The 13,284-nt window shown below is 42.9% G+C and overlaps 1 protein-coding gene across 3 annotated transcripts in view; it reads right to left on the reverse strand.

Moving 5' to 3' along the window:
- LOC144694796 (F-box/WD repeat-containing protein 1A) overlaps positions 1-13,284 on the reverse strand; it is a 34,681-nt gene that overhangs the window by 17,938 nt on the left and 3,459 nt on the right. For 2 of the 3 annotated variants that reach the window (XR_013579825.1, XM_078565396.1), the window contains exons 2-5: positions 7,519-7,596; positions 6,505-6,736; positions 4,503-4,689; positions 858-954 (exon numbers count right to left, since the gene is read on the reverse strand). Coding sequence is in view for 2 of the 3 variants with exons in the window: in XM_078565396.1 (XP_078421522.1) it covers positions 858-954; positions 4,503-4,689; positions 6,505-6,736; positions 7,519-7,596 (594 nt within the window). In the remaining variant the exon portion in view is untranslated. The remainder of the gene's footprint in view (positions 1-857; positions 955-4,502; positions 4,690-6,504; positions 6,737-7,518; positions 7,597-13,284) is intronic. The other variant, XM_078565397.1, reaches the window with a different exon arrangement.

The raw sequence follows: 13,284 nt of genomic DNA on the forward strand, positions 1-13,284 counted from the left end.
CTGTTCAAAACTACTCAACCAGGCCAACTTAAAAAAAATAGAAGATCCTTTCGTATGGACTTGAAGCATTAACTCTGTTTCTCTCTCTACAGATGCTGCCAGAGCTGCTGAGTTTTTCCAGCATTTGCCATTGTTATTTCAGATTTCCAGCATCCGCGGTTTTTTGCTTTTAACAAGATCGTTTCTCTTGTGTAACTTGCACAATTGCCTTTCTGTCGAAATGCTCTTTAATAGGCAGCTCTGTGAGTAAAGAGGGCAACAGCAGCAGACTGAGATTGTGGTCTGGAGAAAGGACAGATGTTGTTGTGCATACAAGTTGCTGCAAAATGATAATGCATATAATTGTACGATCCTTGAGCCTATCACAACCCAGCCCTTGGCTCAGTGGGGAGCAAGCTCGCTTCTGAGTCAGAACGCCATGGATTCTAGTTTCACTCCAGAGACTTGAACACAATCTTGGCTGACACTCCGAGTGCAGGACTGAGGGAATGCTGCGCCGTCAGAGTTTTGGAGGAGGCATTAAACCGAGACTTCGGTCTGTGCAACCTAAAAGACTCCAAGACTTTACTTTGAAGAAAGGCAGGGGAATTCCCCCCCCACCACTATGCCCCGGGTATTCATGCCTCAATCACCATCAGTAAAACAGGGAGCTTGCTCAGCACAAATTGGCGACATATCCTGCAGTGCAAATGTAACACTTTGTGGATTGTAATTATCAATGCGGTGTTTTGGACACCCCAGAGTCTGCAAAGGTGCAACATAAATGCAAACACCTTCTTTCAAGAATGACTTTTTATCTCATTGTGATTAGTGTCATGCTTGAACCTGTCCTCAGAGCACAAGCTGCAGCCTCTTACCTCTATGTCCTGTATAATTTGGGGATACAGAGATCTGTAGAAGGAATCTGGAGGTAGAATACCATCGGAGGGCTTGTTTTTCAACAGATATTGGATCCTACAACATAAACAAAGTCCAGGAATATCAGCAGGTTGATATCAAAATCTCTGCAACTTAGAAATTCCAAATGCACCCTAATGCAGAGGGGAAGTATTTAGCCCAGCAATTTCATTTCCAATGTGTCTCAGAACAACTTTGTTATAACTGGGATAACTTTACGACTGAAGCATGATAACTGATCAATGTCCTCATGAAAAAACAGACACACACACATACACACATGTCAACTTCAATCACTGCTGCCATTGTTCACAAGTAACACATTAAAACAGTTGGAAGAGTTGGATGTGGTGGAGGTGAACACATCTCCAATAAGAGATCGCTCTTTAACTTGTGGGAGATTTTTGGTTGCAGATAAATAGATAATACTTTCTTTAGCCACTTTAAGCAGCAAATTAAAGTTACATAGATAAATCTCTGTCTATTGCTGAACAAAGAGACATGTCAAAGCTCTTCACCTTGCACTCATTAGGACACTTCGGAAGAACACCAATATAAGAGAAAAAAAAAACAATTTATGCTGTATGTGAAGAGAGTACTGATTGGTTGGCAAGTGAACTCTGATTGGTAGAGGCATCGCCATAGAGAATGCACCAGTAATGGTAACTGACAGTTAACTGCCAAGTGTTGTTTGAAATTTAAATCAGGCAGCTTTACCCTGATTGGTCAAGGCATTGATCTGAGTAATGAGTCAGTGAATGGCTGTCATTGATTTTGTTTAGCTGAAACAGACACAGTGTGTATACACGTTGTTTCGGTCTGCAAAGAACAGGACCCTGTGTATTAATATATGTAGATTCCAGTACACACAAATGCATCACACTGCAAGCCCAACTGACAATCTTAAGCTGGTTGTCAGCGTAATTCTTAGCACACTGAGAATTATTTAGCAAATGTTGTCCAATCGTGGAATCACCTCTAATGTTGGACACTGTGTTTTGAGTTTTGCAAGCAGGGGCTGGTTGGGTACAGTCTGTACTCTGCCCATTGCGAACAGTGGCTGGGACATGTTGCTTGATACGATCTGCCAGTCTTTGGGACGTACGGCCTACATACCTAGCATCACACTGGCACTGAAATTCATATACCACATCACTCATTTGTGTGATAGACAGAATGTCTTTTTGGCTTGACAGCAGCATCCTGTTATTGGTGAATACCACTCATGTTGCTACTGCATAGTAGCAGCGTGAAACAGCGAGCTTCACCTGTTGCTCAAATTTTTGAGATACCTTGCCCTACCAGGATGAGCAGAGGTAGACTGGGCACTTTACAGAGCCAAAAGTGACAGTCATTCGCTGACTCATTCCTCAAAGCAATGGCTTGACCAATCAGGGTCAAGCTGCCTTGTTGAAATTTCAAACAATGTATAGCAGTTAACTGTCAGTCACCATCACTGGTGCATTTTCCATGGCAACGTCTTTACCAATCAGAGTCCACTTGCCAACCGGTTAGCACTCTCTTGACATACAGTATAAATTGTTGTTTTACCCTTATATTGGTATTCTTGCAAAGTGTCCTGATGAGTGCAAGATGAAAAGCTTTGACATGTTCCTAATTTCAGCAATACTCAAGTTCTGTACTATCAAATCTCTGTTAAGTGGGAGGATTAGCTCCTCTCATCATTTAGGGAGCATTTATTTGAGCAAAGATCAAGAATTATATAAAACTTGAATCTTCTGTTCTTTACATTTTGCTTCCTTTACCAAATGTTTGTGCAATAGTACTCTGTGTACGTAAAAAGAACTTGGGACAAACCATTAAGTTCCAGACTTTTATTTCAAACATCCCTGCTTCAGTAATGGGACTGGAGAAGGAACATGAGAAGGCCATTCAGTCCCTCGAGCTGTTCTGCCAATCAACAGGATCAGAGCTGGTCTGTCTGTTCACTCCATCTACCTAGAGTAGATTGGTTGATGCAAACAAATGTTGTTTGATATCCAAGTATAAACAAATGAGTGTTAACTATCTGGAATCCATCTTAAAATCTGGTCAGAGTCTGGCTAAAATTTGTTACTATTTTGGCAAGTTTAACCTGGCATGAAATATGCTATAGATATCTTCTTGAATATAGTAAATTGTTTATACATTTCAGGAATATTACCATAGAAGAGTTGAGCTCATGTTTTGCGTTATGTTGTCAAGACTAATTTCAATTAAGTTGAACTGTCCCAAAATGGTTGGGCTTTTTGATTCTGGGTTAAATTTCACCAGGAGATGGGTGGGAGCCAGAAGCAGCAAGTCTCAGCATGTTCTGCGAATGACTTTTCTTGCCTGTTAAGAGCACAGGTACAGACTGCAAACAATAGGCTCCTGTCCTGAACTCTCTCTCCAGATAGCAAGTATAGGTTAGGAACCTGTGTCAACCAAAGAATCAGAGCTCGCATGCAATCATCAGTTTTTGACAGGAAATATTGTCAAGAAGCATTTTAAACTGGGAAGATATTTTTGTTCGGGCATGTTTGATTATTTTCTTGTAAATTGATATTGTTTATTGTGTTACAAACCAAGTCCCATCTTAAGGGTTCATCGAGGTTCAGAACAAAAGATGCAGACAGAAGGATTTTAAACACCATCAACAATCGCATTAAGCCCTTTACTCCCGGGAAAAGCAATCATCTCCAACTGCATCAATTTGACATTTATCACCCATTTTCTACTCTAGGATATCCTGTGGCAATATGTGAAACAGAACCGGAGCTCTCTCCATCTCCTGGTCAACATCTCAAATCAACGTTGCTCAACAGTAACCGGCCGCTCGTCTTGTTACTGCTTGTGGGATCTTTCTGTGCCTGGAATGGCTGCTACGTCAATAGTTACTTCACTTCAAAGTGGAGTGATTTGTTACAGGCAGCACTTTCAGACATGGACAAGGTAAGGTATTAAATAAATGAGTATGTCTTGTTTTTTCAGCGCCCCTGTTTGCATAATTATAGACAAACAGTTTTGGCCATGTGTTTGATTCTTGAGCTAAGAGGGCAGCACTAGACACGGCAGCTTCACAAACCCAATTAGAAAGACGGGGAAAGTTTCAGTTGGTATTTCGTGCAACAAATACTCTGAGCAGTCATGGATCTCTCGACCCCATTTGACACCTTAAATCACTTGGTTTAAAATTTACCCCACCATTCAAATTATTGATAAACACATGCAGAAAAATCCACCCGCACTGTGAGTCTAAGAGATGGACTGCCCCACCTTTAAGTTTCACACCCCCACCTTACTGCACTCAATCTTGCTGAGGTACAATGTAACTGTGTGTCTGCTATGAACCTGATCATCATCAAATGATTGTACTGCAGGAACGTTCATAACAGAGCCCATGAAGAGTAATGTGCATTACCAACAGGGCTGACCTCTGTCCAGTGATCCTTGGCTACCCAGTCTCGGGCTTGTACCGGAGGTTAGCTAATTCAGCCTAGGTAGGAGAGACTGAACCCATGACCTCCAGGATCCAGACAGCTCAGGATGACAATGGGCGGTGTCATCGCTCCCTGAACCTGGAATTCGCATCCTTGGAGGCACTGATGCACCATGATCCTTACCATCCTCTCCTTTCCGAGAGTCCCTTCCAGAGGGAATCCGTGCGCACCATGCGTTCCATCAGTTTCTTCCAGAGCATTCCATCGGAGATCACCCGATACCATTCCTTACATACAAGTTCCGCAGCGCACAGTGACCGGGCATCCAGGAACGAGAGGATGTTCTCTGCGATGTGATCCAGACCACGGGCTGCACAAGCAAAAGGAAAAAAAAGAAAGAGAAGTAACGGCCTGGGCAGCTAAACGAGCTTCTACAAGCGCCTTTCTCAACAACCCCCTACCCCACCCACCCCACCCCACCTCCCAGTCAAAACAGGCAAGGTGGCTGGGCACTGGTACACTGGACCCCTCAATTTTTGCAATGGTGCCCCTAGCTTGTGACACATGCTGGCAGAGAGAGAGAGAGAGAGAGAGAGAGAGGCAGTAAATGCTGATGCAGCTGTACTAGCCTTTGGGCGGAGGGCGTCCCGTGTCCGTAGGAACAGGAGGCCATTCAGCCCCTCCAATGTCTTACATCATTCAGTGGGATTAGAGCTCATCTATGATCACACTCGATGTACCCACTTATCCCTCATGTCCCTTAATAACTTGGGTTAACAAAAATTTATCAATTTCAGACTTAAAATTTACAATAGAAGCAAAACACAGAAGCAGGCCATTCAGTCCGTCCTATTGTGTCGGCTCTCCGTAAAAGAGCTCTCGATGAGTTCTGCTCCCCTGCTTTCTCCATTACCCCTGCCAGTTCTCATCCAACTCCTGCCTAACGTACACATGGAAATTTCATTGGTTGCTTTCTGCCATTTTTCAAAATGCTGTTGCTTGGCCGCTGGGCAATTCTTTTAACCTCACTGTGTACTGCACCTTTGTTTCATTGCCATTTCCCCCTTTAAACCCACCAACCACGTTATTCTCTCTCTCTCTCTTTTCCCCACTGCCGGTTTTCATAGTCTTCATTCTTTTGCCAAAACAACACAGGAAATGAGTCAGGCCATTTACTTGAAAATAACCCTTTCCTAATATGGGGATACGAACACACTGCTCAAGAACATATTTTGGGAATTCCCAGCCCCCTCCATCTCAATCAATCAATGAACATTTGAAAAAAAAATCTTGTGGAGCAGCAATTTTGTTTATCCACTGACCCCAGGAAGAGGCCTCAAGAGACACTTAAGAGGAGAGAATGGGCGCTTGGGGGTTGCTGGTGGATGACGCGGATGCACAGGTACCACTGGAAGCAGAAAACACATTCACTCACTTCTGCGGAGAGAGTTTCACATGCACCACCCTTCATGTTAATAAGGCTGTGAAAAGGGATATAGATTCATTGGTCTTACAAGTGGGGCATGTATTAAAAAAGGCAAGAAAGTTAAGCTGAAGTGTCCTATATTACTGGTTAGACTTCAGCTGGAACAGTGTGTCCAATTCTGAGTACCGCACTTTAGACAGGGTGTGAAGAGCTCGAACACAGTGCAGAGGAGATTTACTGAACTTCTGTTCCTTGCAGAGATGGAGAAGCTGGGATTGTGATTTGAGGAACACAGAAGGCTAGGGAGAGATTTAATCGATCCATCCAAAATTACAAAGAGTTTTGTAAACCAAATAAGGAGAAACAGCTTCCCCAAGGCAACAGGGTTGGTAATCAGGGAATGTAGGTTTAGGGAAATATGAACAAGAATCGAGTGTGGTGAGGAGGTGGCAGGGCAGGTGAGGGGTGGAAGGCAGATGAGGAGAATTATTTCTTTAACGGAACAAGCGAGTTGTTGTGATCTGGAATGAGCTGCCTGAAAGGACAGTGGAAGCAGATTCAATGTTAAGTTTCAAAAGGGAATTGGATGAATACCTCAAAAAAAGGAAAAGATTTGCACAGGGACGGGATAAGAGCAGTGAAGCAGATCTAAAAGAGCAGTCTTTCCAAGAGCCAGCACAGGCACCATGATTCAATGACTTCCAAGTGACTGCGCTGAACACTACTGTCTCAGTAGTTCCCCCTCCTCTCACTGCATACCTGGTAAGACTGTGATAAAGTCCCTTTGCAGCATTGGTTTCAGGTAAGAGTTGATGTGGCCGTGCTGATAGTGACACATTCGGGATATCAAGTTCTCGACGAATTCCACCTGATCGGTTTCTGTCCACTGGTCAAAGTATTTCACACACTGCTCTTTCTGTTTCTCATAACTAGTAGAAGCTGCACGTTGCTTGGCTGATATCATACTCGGCGTCCCATTGCTGAGTTTAGTCTGCAAAGGAATAAGAATTCTTTTTTAACAGGAGAGAAACAGAGTTGAGATTAGGCGCAGCAATTTTTATTTGCATTTACAAAGGGGGCTTTTATTGTCGAAATCAACTCCGGGAGGTTACATATAGGCGCAAACGGGAAAATAGATGGAGGAGAGAGGTAGGAAGGGTGGGGAGTGACCAAAAGCTTGGTCAGAGAGGCTTTTATTCAGGATCTTGGAAGGGGAGGAAGGCTGAAAGACTGAAGAGCAAATGGGGTTCAGAGGACTGAAGGCACTGGTGGAATGGGAGTACAAGAGGGGGGCCGGGAATGTACAAGTGGCTAGAGTTAGAGGAACAGAGAGCTCGGGCAGAACAGAGCTCCATGAGGTTGCAAAGTGAGGCTGGGCTCTGAGAAAACGAGCTTCATTCGAAGAGGTTTCGCTAGTGGCCACAGTTGGAGCTATCTCACTATCCTCATGATTTCGATGCGGTTAGGGCAGGGGCAGTTTTATGGGGAGGGCGACTTTAAGTGAAATGACTTCTAAAGCAGCAAGAAAGATTGCAGGAACGTGATTACCCTTTGACATGAAGTACAATTTAAATTCCCTGATCTTGGGTTGCATTGGTTTTGCAGATTTCATCCAGATCGTGCTGATAAAACTGCCTCCCCACTTTTAAAAAAATCAATTCCACATTTTCAAATTTTACTGTGTATTCCTGGTGTTTCAACCAGGTTGCTGGAAGTGGGCAATTATAAGATAAACCACCCGTTGACAATCGCAACTGAAAGTTAAATCGTCACCTGATTAAATGTATTCTTTTCCAATACAAGTTTCTTAGGGGGTTCAGCCTCATTAAGGTCATCGCGTCCAGATGCGTTCTGGGGAGGACAAAAGAAATCAAACACACAGAAAAGAGAGAGGATCAGAACTGGGAACTTTGCAAGGTTGATCTATTAAAAAAAACCCAACAGCCAGAGGAGGGAGAACAAAAAGAGGTGAATGAAGCATTGAGGCAGAGTAGGGCACAAAGAATATATTGACTGAGACGGTTTCTCCAGTGTAAACTCCAATGTTCTTTCAATGCCACATCATGCCAAACACCTTCATTTCAATTTGTTTCTCACAAAAAACATTTTTTTTGCACTGTTCAGTTCAGATTTTTTGACCAACCCCCTCCCTGCCCCCGCTACACCCCCCCCAATACCACCCAACCAACAACACAACTTTCTCTTAGTGAGCTGTGTTGATACCTGTTCTATCAACTGCACCTCAAGTCACGTTACAGAGAAATAACAAAATCATAGCACATAAGAAACCCTTTGGCCCACGCAATTCATGTTGATGTCTATCCCCAATTTCCTAACCCGCACTCTTTCCAGATCCCTTTATTCCCCTTTCCTTCAGCATCTAACAAACATCTTCTTAAACGTTGCCTTGATCTCTAGCTCCAGGAATTAATTCCACTGACTCATAACCCTCTGTGTAAAAAAAAAAGCAAGTTTTTTAATGCTCTCTGTTTCTATCTACCCAATTCCCTTTCTTCATTATTTTAAACACCACTATTAAATCATCCCTGCTCTTCTCTGTTGTAATAAAAAGCGGCCATAATTGTTCACCTCTCTTTGTATTTGCATTTACTCAGACAGGTAGCATTCCACTGATCATGTGCTGTTCCTTCCCCAAAACCTCAACAGGGAAGGGAAGATCATGAACAGCAGGAGACTATTCAGTGCCACAAGCTTGCTCTGTTCTGCTATTCAATTAGATCATGGTTGATCTGTACATCAACTCAATACGATACCACGTTAAGTTTCCTAGAATGATCAGTAGAGGATAAGGCTATTTGATCAATGATGTCTGTGCAGCTCTGACAGGGGCTATCCAATAAACCTCCCTTCTCTGCTCTTTGTGCATCAACCATCAAATTCCTCCTTGTCTTGAAGTTAATATTCTTACTGAGTTAAATTTCAATTGCTCTGCTCTTCGTGTCCCACTCAGTCAATTTTGCTTACACCATCACCCTACAGTGCATTGCCCATCTCCATAAGCTCCTGTGCATAACTGTGCCTGGACCTCAGAGAATTCCACGTACACCAGGAGCACTGCATTCCACCATCCACTGGATTGACCAATCACCTGCTCAAATCAAGTTACACAGGTCTCCAATTTATGTTGGGTAATGAGCAGTATTTCAGTTAGTTCACAATCCCAGGCCCCTATTCAAGATGCAGCCCAGGATCAGAAGGACCCAATCTACAATGACTTTCATTTATACAGCACCTGGGACTCAGGAGAAGATCCAAAGGAGCTGCACAAATATTTCACAAGCCTATTATGATTGACAGATATATTCCTGATGGTCTAATTAGCACTTACACAGCAAGAAAGAAGAAATGTAAATCTCTAGCTTTCTTAATGTTTGGACACCTGAAAGCACTTTATAGCCAATGTTTTTCGTCACTGTTGTAAGAAACGTGGCAGCCAATTTGTGCACAGCAAGATCCCACAAGAGCAATGTGGTAATGATCAGGTCATCTGTTTTAGTAATGTTGATGAATGGATAAATATTAATCAGGGAAATGGGATAACTCCCCTTGCATCACAAGATCTTTTACATCAGAGTTTCTCCTTGTTATTAATGTGTCCACTTGAATCACGAGGAGGTCACTTATTTGGTTAAACCAAAAGTTTCGATACAACTCCAGCTCTGGACAGGGCAGGCATAAAAAACTGACTGGGAGAGGGGGAGGGGCTGGGGAGGAAAAGTCTCAGGAAATGGATTAAACTTTTTAAAAGATCAAACCACAAACCTCACTATTTGAACCCTGGTCCAATTGTGACATTTGGCTAATTCTAGGCTGACAGAGCAAAGTCAAACAGCTCCAAGGAGATTGAAACTCCGCCATTTACCAACAGGTTTCAGCACGATGAGGGAAAATAAGCTGCACAACAGGGACTGAAATGAGGAAATGAAAATTCAAGTGAGAGAGAGAGAGAGAGAGAGAGAGAGAGAGAAACACATGTAGTTTCTATTGTTCAAATGATAAAATTAAATTTCCATGCTGTAGATTGGCTTTGAAATGCCTGCATAGAACTGAGGATACAAAGAGCTTGCATGAGCTCAGGACATTCAAAAGCACTTTACAGCTTTTGTTGAGTTGTCAGTGTTGCAATGCAAAAGAGGTGGCAGATAATATGAGCACAGTAAGCTCCCACAAACAGCAATGTGACAATACGTATTTTAGTGAGGTTTTGTTATAAATATTGGCCAGGACACCAGGATCTTCTGCATAAAGTGTCATGGGTTTTTTTTTATATCCAACTGACAGAGCAGACAGGGCCTTGATTTAACTTCTCACCCAAACAATGGCAGTTTGACACAGCCCTGGTTAGACCACATCTGGAGCAATGTGAGTAGTTCTGAAGGGTATATTAGCTTTGCAGGTAGTGCAGTGTAGACTTACCAGGATGATACCTGGACCCCAAGCATTACGTTACACGGGCTAGGGTTATATTCTCTTAAGAAGGTTAACATAAGGAATGATATGATTAAAGGTTTCAAGGTATTTCATTAGAACAGATGTTGTAGATAGGGAGAAATGATTTCCACTGGTTGGGGAGTCTAGGATTAAATTATTGAATCAATCATTAATTTTAAAAAAATAGGCTAGAAGAAGTTTCAAACTCTCTTCCACAAACTTTAAATTGGAGCTGGATAAATTTTTTATTTTACAGGGATATGAAGAGCAAAGGCAGGAATATGGAATTAGGTTACAGATCTGCCCTGATCTCACTGAATGCCAGAATAGGCTCGAGGGCTCGAACCTGTTGACCTGTTGTTCTACGAATTTGGACCTGAACGCATAACCTTCAAAATCAAGAGTGCTAGCCAGTGAGTCACAGCTCATGCCTGATGAACTAAGTTAATATCACAAAAGAGACAAACCAGTTTACGGTGTGAAAAGGGAGTAGGAAGTGACCTCTTGTTTAACAGTATTGGTCACCTTATTTAAGGAAGGATGTCAATGGATTGGAAGCAGTTCAGAGAAGCTTTACCAGACTAATGCCGGGAATGGGTGGGTTGTCTTTTAAGGAAAGGTTGGACAGGCTGGGCTTGTATCCTCTGTTCAGAAGAGCAAAAGGCGACTTGATTGAAACATATAAGATCCTGAGGGGACTTGACAGGGTGGATGTGGAGAGGATGTTTCCTCTTGTGGGAGAATCTAGAACTAGGGGTCACTGTTTAAAAATAAGGGGCCGCCCATTTAAAGTGGAGATCAGGCGAATTTTTTTCTCTCAGAGGGTCGTGAGTCTTTGGAACTCTCTTCCTGAAAAGGCGGTGGAAGCAGAGTCTTTGAATATTTTTAAGGCAGAGGTGGATAGATTCTTGGGAAGCAAGGGGGTGATAGGTTATTGGGGGGGTAGGTGAGATGCAGACTTGAGGTTACTAGCAGATCAGCCACGATCTTATTGAATGGTAGACAGGTTCGAGGGGCCAAATGGCCTACTCCTGTTCCTTGTTCGTGTGTTGGTATGTTAAACCGCCATTTTTTGAGTGTTTTACATCCACTGTACTGGCCACAGAGGGTGATTACAAAAAGGTAAAAGAAACTGATATATGACAGTGTGGTGAAAGATGAAGGCCCAAAGTAGTTGTATATTTCTCAGAACTAAAGACTTGTTCAGAGAGCAGTGGATGGAAACCAGAGTCAATCAAGGGACAGTTGGCCAATGATGGGGGTGCCATAGGTTTATTATGCAAGGATGCGCTAGATCGGTCAACTGGCCTCCTCACTGCACTGATCGAACAAAAAAATATTTTGAGGTTAATTTACCATTTGTACAAAACACTGAAATTAAGTTGAGAATATTCAATGCAAAACTGCTTCAGATGATTTCCATGACAAAAGGATATCAGGTTATTAATTGTAAGAAAATTTTCACTCCCCCGCCCCCTTCAAAAGAATGTACATTTAAAAATAACCGACTCTTTTTACAAACCTACTACAGATGATATGTCCAACACACCAGGAATCACATGCTAGGCGTAAAACTATCCAAAAATCCATTTGTAACCTCTTGCCTAAAACCAAGCAGAATGATCCAAACCGTAAACCCAGTCAAAGTAATTGGGTTCTAAATGGTCAAAGGCAGTTTGGACTTGAACTTATCAATGCCTGCATCAGTTTTTTCCCTTGTCAGTGGGATGTGTTTGACCTTCCAGTTTTGGATTTGTGAAGCTGTAGTACCAGTGTACAATTTGCTCCGAGTGCCACTCAGGCAGAGGGAGGTTAGGAGCCAACACTACAATATCGTCACATGCTCGGAGCTGGCTCGAAGCATCACCTCATACAGCAAACATATACCCAAAGGGACCAGCTTTGATCTGTGCTGAGCTAACTGATCTCAAATTGGGAGGTGGGGGGGCGGGGGGGCGCGGAGAGAAGGATAAGGAAGGGATGCTGCGGATCGGCTCAGAATCCTGGATCCACAAGGGCATGAGGATCAGCCTGGGCCCCAACTCCAATCTTGTTCCATTGACCCTCGTGCCTGTGAAATCAAAGCCCAGTGAACTGTCACTGCTTTCAAGAAAGGATTCAACAGGAAACATTTCTATACCAAAAAGGATGAAGAAGAAAACGTGAACTTCTAGCGGGTAGAACGGTTACATCTTCAGTCATCAGATTTATGCACCCATGCAAATACCTAGCTGATAATCTCCGCTGAAACTTCCTGTGCAAGACCTAGGGAGAGCTCTGTTGTCAAAGGGGCAGTACTTGGAGTGAGATGCCAATCTGATGCCTATTTAGGAAGATGTCAAAGACTCCACTGCCGCATTTGCAGGGGAGTGGATTTCTCCCCTTGCCCTGGTCCAATATTCATCCATCATCAATGTCACCACAATATATATCAATGGGGTATTGTGGGATCTTGCTGTGCCTGAGCCTACTACTTCATTTCCCTGAATTATTACTGTGGCCACACTTGCAAGAAAGTTATTCATTGTGGATCAATGTTTTTGGGGAGTTCTGAGAGCCAATGTATTCACAGCAAAAACACAGGAAACAAAATATATGAACTTGAAGCGGATTTATTAGAAAGAATCAGTGTCCAAACTTCTCCCTGTGAATTTAAGGCAGCAAAAACTAGATAATAAAAAGATTCAGAGAGTAATGGTACATCTGGCGAGGGATGTTCAGAGATTGTGATCGCACCTGGGCCTCTCCATCCAACTGCTGCTTTCTGACAGATCCATTATCATTAATAGCGAACCTCCTCTCCCCAAATAATAAACTCCAAAGCTTCAGTTAAAAACAGAGCGATAGGAGGGGAGAGAATAAACACAATATTTTGTCTTGTTTGGCAGTGTTTTAAGATAAATGGGCCTCAGCATTATTTTTTACTCCTGATGTGCTAATGACATGGTCCATGGTAACCTGCTGTCTTTTACAATAATCCACTTCCCCGTCATGGGTTTGGAGAGGCAGAGACATAGCCTCTGGAGTAGATGGAATCCCTGCTGAAATTATCAAACATGATACAGGTAGAAGCTCATATCCATCATC

The sequence above is a fragment of the Cetorhinus maximus genome, chromosome 20 (genome assembly GCF_964194155.1).
Source record: "Cetorhinus maximus chromosome 20, sCetMax3.hap1.1, whole genome shotgun sequence".
NCBI classification, from domain to species: Eukaryota; Metazoa; Chordata; class Chondrichthyes; order Lamniformes; family Cetorhinidae; genus Cetorhinus; species Cetorhinus maximus.